This window comes from Pelodiscus sinensis, chromosome 1 (assembly GCF_049634645.1).
Source record: "Pelodiscus sinensis isolate JC-2024 chromosome 1, ASM4963464v1, whole genome shotgun sequence".
Taxonomy (NCBI): domain Eukaryota; kingdom Metazoa; phylum Chordata; order Testudines; family Trionychidae; genus Pelodiscus; species Pelodiscus sinensis.
The window spans coordinates 95491277-95508968 of record NC_134711.1 but is presented as its reverse complement, the minus strand read 5'-3'; the positions used below and the strand labels follow the sequence as shown (position 1 = coordinate 95508968).

At 42.0% G+C, this 17692-nt stretch overlaps 1 protein-coding gene across 7 annotated transcripts in view; it reads right to left on the bottom strand.

The window, feature by feature from the left end:
* SYN3 (synapsin III) overlaps nt 1-17692 on the bottom strand; it is a 390200-nt gene that overhangs the window by 280435 nt on the left and 92073 nt on the right. For 4 of the 7 annotated variants that reach the window (XM_075938194.1, XM_075938231.1, XM_025178914.2 and 1 more), the window contains one exon: nt 1406-1905. In XM_075938194.1, coding sequence (XP_075794309.1) covers nt 1406-1722 — 317 coding nt within the window. In that variant the 5' untranslated portion in view covers nt 1723-1905. Of the gene's footprint in view, nt 1-1405; nt 1906-11818; nt 11870-17692 lie in introns of all 7 variants that reach the window. The other 3 variants (XM_025178915.2, XM_075938220.1, XM_075938211.1) reach the window with 1 other exon arrangement.

The window sequence follows — 17692 nt, the reverse complement described above, 5'->3', positions numbered from 1 at the left end:
CCAATACCCGCATAATTCAAATGTACTCACTTATTCCCCAGGGTTATAGACTCCTCTCCTGTAAGAGAGTCTCCAAAACCAGAGGGCAGTGAAGAGCTCCCTGGCAGCTGCTGCAGCAGCCTGGTGGAGGCTGATGTTTGATGATTTCCTGAAGGCTCGCAACAACAAGCAAGCCACATTCTGCATTTCCACCTTCTAGAGCTCCTGGCCAGCTTGCCCAAAGCAGACAGACACAAAGAGGGACAGAGGTGATAAACGTGCAGGTTCCCGGAGCCCTGTGATGAATATGTAGTCACATCGCTTAATGCACTATTAGAAGGGGCTCAGATCTTATGGCAATGAGGGTGATCTAAAAATCTTTATAGAACAGAAGAATAAAAATGGATGCTGGCATAACTGCACATCTGCCAACTTTAAAGGAGATGGCCTCCAACCAACAGGCCAGCTCCCTTGAATTTTGGAAGGATTCAGCTGTCTTCCATGACTTTTGGAAAAAGTGTTCTGTCTTGGCAAATCTCACCAAAAAAGACCTTCCTAATAAGATGTCCAGCAAATGAGGTTTGCATAAGCATATCCTTTGGAGACTTAGCTAAACTTCTGGTTGTTTTGCTATTTGCTATCGTGATTAGTAAGGGAGGGGTTAATCACTCGGTCAGTCTGTTTTTACTATTTTAATTACCTTTTGGTGAATATAGATGCTGTGAAAGGCACTGGACTGACAGCTCTAGAGAAAAATGTCCCCTCTTTATTCATAGAGCAGGTATAACAAACACAGTGGTGTTGCATTTGTGTGTGTGTGAAACCATGCCACAATGTACCTTTATCATTACCTGCAAGGACCAGGCGTAGGGGCGAAAGAGGAGTTCAGTCTGCCAAGCACAGACATCTCTTCTGAGACTGTCAACAAGTTTGCTAAATAGTGCCAACAGACATTTTTCTATTAAGAACTAACAAGACCATCCTACTGATTTCATGCAGGTTGCCGAACAACCAGACCTGGGTTACCACTGACATGGGCTTTGTCTATACCTGTAAGGTCGAATTAAGATATGCAATTCCAGCTACATTAATTGCTTAACTGAAGTTGACATACCTTAATTCGACCTTTGGTGCAATTTCCACAGTGGAAGAATGACCAGAGCAAACACTCCCGTCAACTTCCCTTACTCCTCACAAATTGAGGAGTACCAGTGTCAATGGAGGCACTCTCAGCATTTGATTTAGTGGGTCTTTACTAGACCCATTACATTGAACTCCGGAAGATCAACTACCACAGGGTTGATCTTCCCGGTAGTGAAGATATGGCCTGAGACACAAATTTCTCTATATCCACTTTCTGATTTCCCAAGCCATGTAGTCCCCTAGATTGCAGTAATACAGACAGTAGAAATGTGTCCACACTTACCAATCTGTGTGAGCATCATCAATCACCAAAAGGATCTTGGGTTTCTGAGCAACAGGAGCAGGGCTTGCTGAGTGCTCCATCAGTCCTGCAGCTGCTTGTGTAGTCTGCTTCATGGCACTGGAGATGGAACTGAAAATACTGGTTCCAGAAGAGGAAGAGGGTGATGGCTGAGATGGCTGCTGCTGCTGCTTCCTCTCAGTTGCTGGTGAACCTGGAGAACTAGTGGAATTATCAGGACGCTGCAGATCCATCATATAGCCATTGGGCAGGTTGGCCACAAAACTGCTGTCTGAGAGGCGCCTTCGAAGGAAATTCATTGCTGAAACTCAGGATGGAGAGCTTCTTCACAATGGGAACGAGACTAAATAACTGTTCCACCGTCCAGAGGGGCTTTTGGAGTCACTATAGCTTAATCCAGAGAGAGATGTTGCCACCCTTGAAACAGCGTTTGAGAAAAAGTAGAACTGATAATCAGAAGTGTATTTTCTATTTTTTCCTTCCTGTGGGAGAACAAGAGACACCTGTATGAGATATAGATAAATTGTTTCATATTGGAACAAATCACAGAGCCTTTAAAGAACATTCTAAGGCCTAATGCATAGTCAGCACTTGCATAAATGGAGAAGGGTCATTACTTTATATGGAACGTGTCCTACATCAATTTGCAAGTAAGGCAAATTGGCCAAGTGGACAGAGGTAAGTGGGCTTCATGGCCTTTTCCTATCCCCTTAATGTTACTGAATTGCACACACTTCCTCCAGTCACAACAGACAGATTAAACTAGCTGCAGCTCTGCAAATTTGCACATATCCACTTTATATCTGAGAACTGGCTGCAGATACAAATGTTGTGTCTGTACAGGGCTCTAAAAATAGCTACGCATGTATTGATTTAGTGTCCCAGTTAGTTAGTGTTTCAGAGAAAGTTGGAAAACAAAAGTCCCATAATATATTAGGCTATTTCTATAACACTGTTTACCATGGAGAAGAAAAATTCTTCTCCCATTAGTAATTTGAGTCTATTCTGAGGTAAGAGACATGAAACAAATATTGGATACTTTAGAATTTTAAAAATCCACGGTTTTAGCACATCACTGAACAGCCAGCAAAAGAATTGGGTGAAAATTTTTTTTTTGCAGCTGGTTTGCTAACAGGACTGAATTTTGAGAAGCAACCATTCTAAACACAACCAGTTAGGGGGGAAAAACCTGGAGCAAGGTTTGAAAAACCTTGATACTCCAGGACCTGAAAAACCTGTGATACTCCAGGACCAATTTTTATAACAAGATTCAATCTCTCCTGGGATCTGTACGTGCAATTTTGTGCGTCCCTCAAATCCAGTAGTTACTAAAGAAATCACACTATCTGATTTGCTAATTCACACACTTGGAAGCACAATTTTTAAAAGGCCAAACTGAGGCTGCTTTGCAAACTTGGTTCTTTAGATTTAAATGCTTCTTTTAGAAATAAAGTCTATTACTATGCTGGTCTTCTCCAATCAGGAAACAAACAAGAAGAAATTTAAACACCTGATTTTTCCTGAGCCACTGAATTGTCTTATCATTTATGGAAAATTCAAAGTAATGCCATAAGATTTTGTGGAGACTCTTCACTATTTCTCTACTGTAGACACTGGGGCCAGGGAACAGGATTTTCATAGGGACTCTGAAAGGCCCCCTTCACTGCTAAGACAACAATACACCTTTGGGTTTTGTCTAGGCATAGTAGGGAATGAGCAGAAAAGCAAAAATGATACAATAGCAACATAATAGTAGTCAATCATCTTTACAACTTTGATACCAGTAACAGGTAATGCAATGGTATTTATTACATCAGATGTCTCTAGCAGAGAAAGTAATGGCTGCTTCTTGAATCAATGGGGCCATTCCTAGTACAGTATCATAGGGTATGTCTAGACTACATGCCTCTGTCGCCAGAGGCATGTAGATTAGGCTACCAGACATAGGAAAATGAAGCGGCGATTTAAATAATCGCCGCTTCATTTAAATTTACATGGCTGCCGCGCTGAACCGACAAACAGCTGATCAGCTGTTTGTCAGCTCAGCGCGATAGTCTGGACGCGCGGGTGGCGACATCAAAGGTATTTGTCGACCACCCAGGTATACCTCATCCCAGGTATACCTGATCAGCTGTTTGTCGGCTCAGCGCGGCAGCCATTTAAATTTAAATGAAGCGGCGATTATTTAAATCGCCGCTTCATTTTCCTATGTCTGGTAGCCTAATCTACATGCCTCTGGTGACAGAGGCATGTAGTCTAGACGTACCCATAGTTACAGCAGGTATAGCAGCATCTTTGACTCTTCTGAAGTCTCTCTGTACTCCCCCCTCTGCTCTTAGGCCTCAAGCCTTTATTTCCCTGGAATCCTGCAAATCTCCAACTCTTAGACCAGGATTCAGGCTACCCTCACCCCCACATCCTCCTCCTGCCTCTAACATACCAACTGTGATTTCCCTACTGGTCCAACTGGGTTTGGCACCTGCAAATCGTCCCTTTGACAGATATAATCAGTGGCCTGACAACATTCTTAAAAGTAAGTATTGTTTAAGCTTATTAGTAGGAACACAGCATACATACAAGGAAAGGATTTTAAAACAGAACAATCTGTACACACCCATCTTACTAAGGAAAGTTAATAAAGGCCCATCTACTTCAGACCCCCTTTGTAGGACCTGTGTCAGTAAAAAGCTTCTTCCTCTTGAACAGCTTCTGAAAACTGCCTCTCCCTTTCTCTTGAGGATGATTTTTAGCCAGTTAGTGGCCTTTTAATAAACTGGTTCCCAGTGTTGACAAAATAAGGAGTATATCTTTACTGACGAATGGAAGGAATTGCCAGAAGAAGTATTACTACTTAATGGCCCTTGCCTTGTTCATACATATCTAGAAACATTGTCTTGCCTTCCTGCTTATTTCCTAACTGCCCTGCTACAGAACTCAATCAACATATGCATACAATAAACGCTCCAGGAACAATGTATTTACATACTCACCCACCACAATCAGGTCATATATAGCATGCTTAAATACTGCAGATCAGCCCCACAACCTTCACATCTACTAAAATGAAACCATCCCAACCCTACTGCTCAGACTTAACCTTCTGACTGTCACGGTCCTACCACAAGAGTAACAACAAATCGGTGTGTTAACAAAAATGTTACCCCATGAGGTAAACAGAGTGGCAGAACAATAAGAGGAGGATTTCTTGATGATTATGGGTAACATAATAGAAGGGCATTGCTCAGGCCTCTCCTGGGGGAGAGAGAGGTGTCATTTCTCTGCATAATAAAAGAGAAATAGAAATTAATACATAACTACTCTACATGCTACATTCGACCCACATTCTAGTATGAGGGACATTTAAGCAGAATTGCTGTCTGCAGGCTACCACGGTCCATGTTTAGTGTTGGTTGTGGTGATAGAGTTCACATATTGACAGAGTCCAATTACAACATATGGAAAACTCCATAATTTGGTAAGCTTTCTTTGAATATGGCGAGACAATGGAGGATCAGCACAAATCTAACTTCAATATCAACAGTGTCACGCAGAGTAGTATATTATTTTATATCTTTAGCGCAGCTTTTTGGGAAGTTGTCCCCTGTTCCACTGTTAAAGCATTCATTTCCTGCCATTACTGTTATCAGACATTAGGGGGAGCTTGTGGCCATCAATAATAATCATGATGGGCAAATTTTTCGAAAGCACTCAAGTGACTTAGGCAGTGGTGGGCTACCTGCAGCACGGGGCATGCACATGGGCAATCAGGGCTCTATGTGTAGCCCCCAAGACATTTTGTTTACCGTTGCCCACGTGCAAGGTTGCCAGATCCTGCTGGTTTTCGTCCATGTAGTTTTTTTCCTACTGGTATTACTACAATGACACGCACTTAAAACAATGGTATGTGAAGTGAAGTGCATGCTGATTGCACACAACACTGACAGAGAGCCATGTGCTCCATCTGCATCCAAAGTGCTGCTCTGGTTCAATTAGTACACCCTGGAAATTCTAGGTATGCAATTCTAGGGAGACTGTCTTGGTTATGACAATCTTGTGGACCACTAAGGTGAAGGAGGACCACTCATGTGACCCACTCACTAGCCTAGGTTGCCCGTCACTAGACTTAGGGCATATCTACACTACCAGGCAGATCAAGAAGCAGCAATCAATCCAATGGGGGTCAATTTATCATGTGTCTATGCAATAAATTAACTGCTGACTGCTCTCCCATCAATTCCAGTACTCCACCAGAATGAGAAGCAAAATAGGAGTTGAAGGGAGAGCATTTATTGTTGACCCGTCACGGTAAGCTGCTGTGGTAAGTAGATCTAAGTACACAGAATCCCGCTACACTGTTCCTGTAGCTGAAGTTGCGTATCTTAGATTGATTTCCCCCTGTTGTGTAGACCAGGCCTTAGGAATCAAAGTCCCATGAGCCTTCCAGCTCCATGTGTGAAAATTTTACCTATTATGTAGTGCTTGTAGAGTTCTTATCTCCTCTACAAGCCTTGCATCTTCTAAGCACAGGACAAAATAATATTAACTAAGAAGTATGGCTCAAACAACCAAAAACAATAAAACAGTGAAAGTTTAAAATAATAAATGAAATTACCCTACACTACAAAACATTTGTGTTATCCAGCAATGGAGATGCAGTGGTGCATACTGGCACTGAAGAGCAAGGAAAAACTAAATTCTATTCCTATTTTGCACTCCCACATTGAAGACATAGATTGGACTTCAAAGCTAATTTCTTACTCCATAGACAGGCATGGGCTGAGGGCTCTGTGGAGACAGTGCTCTGGGCCTGGAGGAAGAACAAGTAACTTGTACTGCTGATCAACCCCCGCCCCCCCCCCCCCAAAACAATAGTGTTGATAAATTCCAGGTGAAAAAATCCCACTGTGGCAAGACAACTATTCATCAAAGCTCTAGAAATTCAGGAAGGATTTGACTTCCAAGTCCATCTGTATAAGTGTGGGGGGGGGAGGGGGGGAATGACAAGAGCTGTGTTTATTTCTTTATAAAACCATTAGGAAAAGAGTGTACCTTGAAGTTATATTTTCGTCAGTCTGAGGTTAATGTAATTAACAAAGTAATTGAAATCCGTTTTTCTAAAGTAAGGTAATTATAGCCGTGCCATGCCAGTATATTGATTACCATTAGCCTAGCTACAGAGATCTAAGATGAAAGAAAGATCAGTAATGGCATACATAAGTAAACGGCCAACAAGCACCCTGCTTACCGGAAAACATCAAAAACTGTTTACTTCTGCATTACACCCACACTGTATGTACTTTCTTTTGTTCTTCAGCCCTATAAACACATACATCAAAACACAAGCTTCATTTTCACTAGGCTACCATGTCCTGCAGCTCCTACCCATAACTTCAGCTGAAGTCAAAATGCAACATCCATGAAGAATTCACATGCCCCATTTGGTCTTTGTGTAACTCCACTAATTGCATTCAGCAGGAAGGTCCAAATAATGTATGAAATAAACAGTCAGGCTCCACCGCACAATTGTCAAGCAATTTATTTGTCATGTTATATAAATTATGCAGTGAGATTATTTGCAAATAATTTGCATACAACCATAAATTTAAGATTATGGTCAACACCCCCTGTTCCCAAACAGCAACGTGGTTAGACTGCAGAGCTGTAAAAAGTTTGCCAACTCTGACACAAAAATACCCTATAGAAGTCCAGAGGTCTGAATAGCAAAGATGCAAACCTCAGTCCTGGACAGACTTCTATCTGCAGGTCCCAAAATACTTTATAGACATGAATGAATGTCCTTCACAACGTTCCTCAGAGAAGGAAATTGGGGTAAAAAAATAGGACTATAATCTAGTTTTCATGAATCATCATCCTATGGTTTTAACCCAGCAGCAGATATAGAGCAGGGCGAGTGGGGCGGCTGCCCAGGCTCTACGCACATGCTACTATCTGTCGGCTGTGGCTGTGGCGCATGCGTGAAATTGTGCTGCCCCGGGCCCTGCGCTTCAATAGGCCCCGCACCCTGGGTCCTGCAAAACTCTCATCCGCCCCTGTTTTAATCACTAGACCAAACTTCTTCACTATCTTTGAAAGGCTGAAAACCAAGAGAAAGAGGCAGAGACTTAGAAACAGCTCTCAAAACTAGAGCAGCTAAACAGCCTAGTGGAAATGCAAGGGGATCCAGAGCCAACAGGGAAAGGAGGCTATAGGGAACTCTTCAGCTCACTTATGATCCTGCTGGTGAACCAACCAGAACTGTGTAAAGCCTTCCTCAGTTGGTAAGAAGGTGTTTGCAATTAAGGGCCCGGGAAGGCAAAATTTCCAGGGAAAAATGCAGAGAACCTCTAAAAAAAATGATTGAAAGTTATAAAATTTAAAAAACAAACCAACAAACCCATCCCTCCCCCATTTCACAGGAATAATTTCACTCTCTGGGAAAGGAAGTGAAAAATGAAGAACAAAGAGAGAGTAAGAAAGAAGACGGGGATAAAAATCAGACAAACTAAAAGACAGCAAGTGAATCCATGAAAATCCAGACGTACACAGAGGCACAGAAAGAAACAAAAACAGCAGCAACAGGAACAACTGTGTGTGCTGACACTGAAAATTATTGCAGAAAGGGGTTAATGAAATTAGAACATGATGCAAAGACGCAGATTATCTTTATTATTTAGTTCAATGTTCTGCCTAGTGTGTATAAAGGACACTAAGGGAATCAGGCAACCAACTCTCCCAGAATTTCAGTGGGGGGTTGGGCACAGACCTGCCTGAGGCCATTTCTCAATAATTTAGCAGTAAAAATCCAAACCATCTTTAAATTCTGACCTGTGTTAAAAAAAAACAAAAAAACAGACAGACAGACATATGTTCACTTAAACCTCTTACTATCCCTTATGGATGAGCTGGAGCCCCAAGGAAACAAACCAATTGGCTGATTTCTGCTAAGTAGTTAAGATTTCCCATGAGCCTTTAATGTATGCCATCAGGCCCAAAAGTGACAGACCCAGTCAGGCTCCATCCAGGACCTGCTCCCAAGGACTTCAAGTGAACAATATTCAGAACAGCAACAATGCGACTCCTGCATCTGGACTCAAGAGTCACCTGGATAGGTTTGCCACAAGGGGGTGGCGCTCTTTGTCTGGCAAAAATACCTCACAATAGCGCATCTATTAATACCTCACACATCTTTCAGAGCACAGAGCTTTGAACATAGATAGTATTTAAACAGGCAAATGGACCTAGTTCTGTTCTCTGTAATACCGGTACCAAACAGGAGTGAATTGCAGTGGAATTCCACCGCTGCTAGGAGCACAGACCCTGGCCTTTCCACTGTTAGAAGGAATACTGCAACCCATTTTTTTGTGATTCCAGCTGTTATTGTCAGGTGACCAGTGTTATTAACCCCCTCATTTCAGAAAATATGAGTTGGGCCTAAAAAACAAAGCATTTTTTAAACAGAAAAAAACATTTGGGTTCTTTTTATTTGCCTTCTTGTTTTGGAGTCAGTCCTATGGGCTTACTGTGGGTCACATTTCCAAGATTCTCTTCTCAGCCATGCAGACTAAAACTTAAAAAAAAAAAAATTGAAATCTGAGACTCTCACATAAGCACTTGATTACAGGAACTGGGGCTTTAAGAACATGTATAGACTATCATGAGACTTGTAATAAAATTGTGAGAGGGGAGCTCTACAGCCCATGAGTTCGGAAGACCTTATATGGCACTGCTGTTTTCCATATCATAACCAGCTTATCAGCAAAGCCAGAGACAACTCAAGGAGCACAAGCAATGCTGGGCAAAGATATCCAGTGCTAATCCTTGGAAAACACAGAGGCATTAAGAGTCCATGGAACTGGCACACAGTTTCCATTTTTTATCTCCTTAAAGTGAAATTGGCCTTTGCAAACCTAAGGCTTGTTTCGCAACATTGATGCTAATGCTTCTATTAAGACTATTACTTGCATGTATGCTGAGGGCACTCCCCCACATTATATCAAAGGAAAGAAAGAAGCAGCGGTGCAAACTGGGAAGTTTATGCAAATAAGCCTTCCATAAATTAAATAAGCAAAGCTATAAAAGGGATCCAGCAGTGTTCAAAAGCCCCAGGCTGGTTTTCTTCCTCCCCCCAATCCCGTTTTGGATTCGATGGCAGCTCATACAATCTATTGGTCTTTTAGTCTCCTGCAGAAACTGTATAAACCTTGATTTCATGGTGACAGGAATTAAAGTGATAACAGGGTTGATGTTAATAAAGCAGGCACTTCCTTCACTGAGAGAGATACGGCTTTGAAGTGCATTGATCTGAATGAAATAAAAAAGCTGGATGTATTTAATATGTAGAGCCTGACAATGCGCATTAGGGCTCATCCAGATAAAAGATGCCTATGGGACTGACAACTCATTGGTTCTCACAAGAATCAGCAGAAGCCTTTCCAGTCTCATTGCTGTTCTTCCCCATGCCACTTCCCCATTTCAAATGCATTTTAGATCAGTCACAATACATCAATTATATAAAAAGAGAGGTAAAATTAATTATTTTCTTGCTACTGAGCTCAAACAGAGGCCTCAGCGAAAGGCAAATAAAACTGCAGCCCACTTAGAGTGAAATATTTTTCCAAATATGGGGGGGAGGATAAATAGAACCTAGAGATTTTAATTTAAAGGAAAATCCAACATTAGATTAAACATAAACAATTGACTAACAGTACAGGAAGTAGAGATAGATTTGTTATTTGTTAATCAATAATAGTGTGTGGAATTTTAATAAGCATCTAAGTGATTTAGGAACACAATCACATCAACTTTGATAGATTTTTAAGGACAGAAGGGATCATTGAATCAGACCCCCTGGATAACACAAGTCTTAGAATTTCAGCCTATAATTCATGCATTAAGCGCTTATCTTCCTAATTCACTTAGTTAATTGACATTATAGCATCATAGAATCATAGGGCTGGAAGAGACCTCAGGAGGTCATCAAGTCCAACCCCCCTGCCCGAAGCAGGACCAACCCCAACTAGATTTTCCTAATATCCAACCTAGACCTCCCCCACTGCAACTTGAGACCATTGCTCCTTGTTCTGTCATCTGTCACTACTTAGAACAGCCTCTCTCCATCCTTTTTGGAACCTCCCTTCAGGAATTTGGCTGCTATCAAATCCCCTCTGACTCTTCTCTTCTGCAGACTAAATAAGCCCAAATCCCTCAGCCTCTCCTCGTAGGTCATGTGCTTCAGCCCCCTAATCATTTTTGTTGCCCTCTGCTCAATCCTCTCCAATGTGTCCACATCCTTTCTGTAATGGGGACCCAGAATTGGACGCAATACTCCAGATGTGGCCTCTCCAGTGCTGAATAAAGAGGAATAATCACTTCCCTAGATCTGCTGGCAATGCTCCTCCTAATGCACCCTAATATGCCATTAGCCTTCTTGGCTACAAAGGCACACCCTTGACTCATATCCAGATTCCCATCCACTGTATTCCCCAGGTCCTTTTCTGCTGAACTTCTGCTTAGCCAGTTGGTCCCCAGCCTGTAGCAATGCTTGTGGTTGTTCTGTCCCAAGTGCAGGACTCTGCACTTGTCCTTGTTGAATCTCATCAGATTTCTTTTGGCCCAATCCTCTAATTTGTCTAGGTCACTCTGGACCCTATCCCTGCCTTCCAACATATCTACCTCTCCCCCTAGCTTAGTGTCATCCACAAACTTGCTGAGGGTGTCATCCATCTCCTCATCTAGATCATTAATTAAGATGTTGAACAAAACCAGCCCTAGAATCGACCGTTGGGGCACTCCGCTTGACACCGACCACCAACCAGACATCAAGCCATTGATCACTATCTGTTGAGCCTGACAATCTAGCCAAGTTTTTATCCACCTTACTGTCCATTTATCCAATCCATACTCCTTAACTTGCTGGCAAGAATATTGTGGGAGAGCGTATCAAAAGCTTTACTAAAGTCAAGGTATATCACATCCACTGACTTCTCCATGACCACAAAGCCAGTTACCTCACCATAGAAGGCAATCAGTTTGGTCAGGCATGACTTGCCCATGGTGAAGCCATGTTGACTATTCCTGAACACTTTCCTCTCTTCCAAATGCTTCAAAATGGATTCCTAGAGGATCCCTTCCATGATTTTTCTGGGGACTGAGGTGAGGCTGACTGGTCTCTATGGATTGTCCTTCTTCCCTTTTTTAAAGATGGGCACCACATTTGCCTTTTTCCAATCACCCAATCTCCACAAGTTTTCAAAGATAATGCCAGTGGCTCTGCAATGACATCTGTCAACTCCCTTAGTACCCTCAGATGCATTAAATCTAGTTCCATGGATTTGAGTATGTCCAACTTTTCTAAATAGTTCTTAACCTGTTCTTTCTCCACTGCGGGCTGCTTACCTCCTTCTCATACTGCGTTGCTTAGTGCAATAGTCTGGGAGCTGACTCTGTCTGTGAAAACAAAGGCACAAAAACATTGAGCACTTAGCTCTTCCCACATCATCTATCTCTAAGTCACTTCCCTCATACATTAAGGGTCCAACATCCTCTCTGATCACCCTCTTACTGCTAACATGTCTGTAGAAACCTTTCTTGTTACCCTTCACATCCCTTGCTAGCTGCAATTCCAACTGTGCTTTGGCCTTTCTGATAACTCCTCTGCATTCTTAAGCAATATATTTATACTTCTCCCTAGTCATCTGTCCAAGTTTCCACTTCTTATAAGCTTCCTTTTTGTGTTTAAGCTTACCAGGGATTTCCCTGGTAAGCCAATCTAGTGGCCTGCCATATTTGATTTTCTTCCCGTGCATTGGGATGGTTTGTTCCTGTGCTTTTAATAAGGCTTCTTTAAAATACTGCCAGCTCTTCTGGACTCCTTTCCCCCTCATGTTAGCATCCCAGGGGATCCTGCTCATCAGTTCTGAAGGAGTCAGTCTGCTTTTCTGAAGTCCAGAGTGTGTATTTTGCTACTCTCCTTTCTTCCTTCTGTCAGAATCCTGAACTCAACTATCTCATGATCACTGCTTCCCAGCCACATTTACTGTGCCATCCACATCTACTTCCCCTACTAATTCCTCCCTGTTTGTGAGCAGCAGGTCAAGCTGTGCATGGCCACCTGGTTGGTTCATTCAGCACTTGTACCAGGAAGTTATCCCCAACATTCTCCAAAAACTTCCTGAATTGTCTGTGTACTGCTTTATTGCTCTCCCAATAGATGCCAGAGTGATTAAAGTCCACCATGAGAACCAGGGCCTAAGAACCAGGGCGTGTATAAGATTCCTCAAAAGAGAGTCCATCGTTTCCCACAGATTTTTCAGGCTAAAGGATTCAAATAGTCTTTTCCTATAAGTCTCAACTCCAGTTGATATGGATCTCCTTTGCTTTGCTGGGATCTTATATTCCACACATTCTGTTATCACAGACAACTCATTTGCTCTCCAATAGATTTGACACAGGCTACTCTTTCCCTACTCTACGTTTCTAAACTTGTCCAGCCTCAGGAAGAAGAACTGCCCCTTTACATACCTAATATGCAAAAGATGTGCTCACACATGTGATAAATGGCAGGAAAAAAGTTTTCCTCTGTGTGCTGTGATGCAAGTATCTGCTATCTCAGCATATACATGGGGATATAGCTCCCGGTAGCATTGACTGGTGCTACATATTGAGAGAGGAGCAGGCCCCAGGGATCTGAGCACACTAAAGATGTGTCAACACTGCAATAAAAGACCCACTGCTGGCCCAAGTCTGCCTTGGGCAAGTGGGGCATAGGCTGCTGAGCAATCAAACTGCAGTGTGGATGTTTGGGCTCAGGATGGAGTGGGGCTCTGAGACTCTATGAAGGAGACATGGTCCCAATCTGAATGTCTACTCTGCAGGTCAATTGTATAGTCCATGAGTCAGCTTAAAGGGCCTATGCCTGGTGCCAGAGCGGGTGGACTATGAGAAGCTCCTGCCCTCAATGGCAGACTACCCAGTCACAGTAACCTGCCCAAATTTTGTTCAAAGTTTTCTGGATCTGACTCATTTTTCAGGGAGATCACTGTCAGTCACATGTGCATACACAAAACTTTGTGTGGCCTGGCACACAAGAGCCCTACTCCCCTGACCATCATCTCCTTTCATTGAAACTAATGTGTGCGTACACATGCATGCACAAACATGCTTTAATTCCATTTCCAGACTCCAGCCACAACAGTCCCCTCTCCTTAGTCTGGAAAGAACACCCCAGAGCTCAGATTTCTGAGCCAGTTGTGCCAGTTGCTGTTAGGGGAAGGTGAGAAGGGGGCAAGTAAAATCAAGCAGTGGTATCCTCAGATCTTGTATCAGCCTGTTCTGTTTATTACACAGAAGGGGTTAAAAATCATGTCAACCCAGCAGTTGCTCGGACAGACTAATCTGGGATGCTGCCTTAGGCTGCCTGTCAACAACAACTCTCAAGCGCCAGCAAGATGCTGCTACATCACAACTCAGGTTGGAAGCACAAACCAAAAGAAAGAATCAGCCACCAGCAGTGGATACTGGTCTGTTGGCTATGCTTGAAAGGTATGTAAAAAGGCAAGTCACTCTGAAGCCCTGGTCAATTGTGAGAAGACTTACTATGCCTCTACTTGTGGAGAGTTAATGCCCTTTACCAAACCATTGTCCTCCGCCACATCTGTTCTGTATTCTATTATTGCGTCCACCTGGGACAGTGGAGGCATCCTGTGGAATCATCTCTGACCTCTAGAAGCTACCAGTAGACTAAAAACATCTAAAATATAATGCACTGGCTTAACCAATGAAGTGGATCAAGAAAGGGAGGGAAAACTTAGCCTGCGGATAACCACAAGAGGTAGTGGGTTAAACACAGAGCTGGAAGCCAGGAACTCCTGAGTTCTAACATATGGCTTTGGAAAAGGTCAATTCACTTCTGTGTCTCAGTGTCTCCATTTAGAGATGAAGAAAATAACACCCCACCTAATGGAGGGAGTATTATTAGTTGATGTTTGTACAGCTGCAGCACTTTAAGCATCCAACATGCTGCAGCAGACAGCACTTATGAGTGTTTAGAATTATCATCAATCATTGACCCCCTCGAGCACAAAATCTAGTTATCCTATTTATCAATAGCTTAGCTACAGTGTTCATCAAGAGTCACAAAATTAGCCAGGCTGTTTAAAAAACCCAGCCACAGAGATTTTCAGGCAATGATGAACTGGTAGCCACTTTGGGGAACATATATTAAGAGATTAAAAAGACTGAGACTTTCCAGCTTGGAAATAAAGATGACTAAGGGAAGAGTATTAGCGAGGTCTATAAAAACATGATAGAAGTGGATCAAGTGTTATTTGCTCTGTCTCATAACATGAGAACTAGGGGGTCACAAAATGAAATCAATAGGCATCAGGTTTAAAACCAACAAAAGGAAGTATGTCATCACATAACTGTCAACCTGTGGAACTCCTTTCCAGAGGATGATGTGAAGGCCAAGGCTATAACATGGTTCAAAAAAGAACTGGATAAGTTCACGGAGGATAGGTCCATCAAAGGCTATTAGTCAGGATGGGCAGGAATGGTCTCCACAGCCTCTGTTTGTGAGAAGCTGGGAATGGGCGACATGATAAAGATCACTTGATAATCTGTTCACTCCCTACTGGGCTAGATGGTCTGTCCCAGTATGGCCATTCCCATGTAAAAACGGGAAAAAACACTCCAAGAAATTTGAGCCAGAAATCATTTCAAATATGACCATAAAGTAATGATCCTCAAGTAAAGCTATGTTGCTATCCAACCTCCCAAGTACACATTCACTCTCCCGGGTCTTGGAAAAAAAGAAAAGGGGCAGATAAAAGGAAATGAAAGCATGAAAAAACTCTATTCTGCAATCAGTCTGTCAGAGAGGGTTGTAGCAGGAGAGATTGCAGCCACAGGTGTTTCAACTGATTCTTGGTGGATATATAAACAGATAGCGTACCCATAACCACTTACAAATAAGATGAAAGTCAGGACACTAATGTTACAGATCTTAGGAATGTAGAAATAAGGTTACCCACTGAATCTGAGATGAGAGTGTCAATGAGGGAAGCGGAAAGAGCTAACAGGCCTGATATTGTCAGATTGCTAAGACTGTAGTTAATTCTGCACAGATTATGATTACATTACTAATAAGTGCTAGGTATTCTTACAATAAGGGGCAATTATCATTTGGACAGAGATAAGTTGACCTCAAAGGGACCTATAAACATACCTGTTGACTGCCACTTGTACTCAGTTTCGAGGTGTCATTTGAAGGAAAGAGATGTGTATGACTGCATATAAAAGGGGGAAAAAAGCTATATAATAAGCTAAAACTAGCTATTCCTTCTTGTTTCACTGGCTTTGTTTTCATTCCTCCTTCAGAATTTAAACCCAAGCCTCCAGAATTGAAAAGACTAATGCACTACCCTTTCTGTGCATGCTGGAGTTGACCAGCTTTTAATAATCTGCATTATATTCTCAAACCCTTACTTTCATTCCCAAGCTGAGAAGTACAGAAGATACCAACAGAAGTGTAATTTGTTTTCTCAATGCTCTAAAAGGATGGCATGGGACAATGGAGAGTTAACGGAAACCAACCAAACCCTTTTTAGCAATTCACTCCAGCTATTGACACTCTCTTGTTCTTATCTATTGATAGAATCTGACCTTGCTCTATAAGTAATGTACCAAAATCTGCCCTCAGTTACACTCATGTTTCCATAAGTTCATAATGCTGCTAGAGAGAGCAAAATTTATCCCATTACATGTTATAGTATGGCAGTCAACACTTTCGCAGAGATAATACATTCATATATAATTCCAAATTATATTTTTGGAAGGATGATCTTGAGGTTAAGGCACTAGACTGAAAATTCCCTGCTTTGTTACAGATGTACTGTGTGACCTTGGGAAAGTCATTTAGCCTCTTTGTGCCTCAGTTTCTCCATCTGTAATGTGAATAATAATACTTTTGTACCTTAAAAGGTGTTTTGTGGAGATAACGCTGTTGAAGTTTGTGAGAGGCTGATAGATTATGTCAAACTCCACAGAAAAATCTAGACACTCAAACTCAGAATTAGTAAAAAAAAAAAAAGACACTCAAACTCAGAATTAGTCTACTATTAGCAATAAGTGTGTAATGAATTTCAAAATAATAAGGAAGATAAATATATTCTACAATAACCAGAAGATATTTAAAATTGAGAAATGGTTTTGTTTTGAACACAAAAGAATATGTAATAACTTGTGTCCCCAACTCAACAATTAGTCAATGCATAAAGTAATCTATGCATTGACTAATTGTTGAGTTAGTCAATGCACAGATCTATGCAATTATCCCCCTCTGTTTGTACAGGATTACAAAACTAATCTATGCAGTTATCTATGCAATTATCCCCCTCCGTTTGTACAGGATTAATTTATTTAGGACAGATTATGGTTAATCCTGTGCAGGTGACAAAGCTGGGAATGGAGCAAGGCTCTGTCTCCCTTGAACTCATACTACCACATTTGGAAGTGAAACTCAAGGAGTGCATGGACTATGAAAACCCAGCACAGATGAACTCCCAGTCATGTGTGTACCCCTCTCCACACCAGACAAACAAAGCTGTAATGGTATGTGGGTGTACCAACTGTACCATATGGAAGAGGGTAAAAGAACTTCCACACCCACCTGTGCTCCTTGAAGACGTTGGAACAATTATAGTGAAGACCCCTCAATAGGCATTTCCCATGTGGATCATTGCAGGACTGATACCTACACACAGCATGACATTCCGCATATATTGCCGTGTACTGGATACAGAAAAATCTCTAGAGATGTGCTGGTAGATAGCCTGTAATCCCCCTGAAGTAGCTGAACTATTACAAGCACAATTCTATAAGATAAAGATTGTTTCTAGGCAACTTCAAGTATCACAAAAGCATTTGACATCATCTCAGTGTTATGCTTAGAACTTTACAGCAGTTACAAAGAATATATCGAATTAATGGATTTTAAGGCCAGGAAGGGCCTCCTACATAACACAGTCCATACGCTCTCACCCAGTGATTCCTGTATCAAGTCCATAGCTTCTGATTCAAAACTAACTCAAACGGTCTTGCCTTCTAACAACACTCACTCTGTCTGGTCCAAGACAGCCTTCTAATCAGAATATAAAATGGAATAGAAAAAAGAAAACAAAGTAATCGCCACCCAAAAGCCTGACTGAAGAAGACTTTTACTGTACTGGGAAGCTCACTAGACTCAGGCTAGGAAAGGAGGATACATGGGAG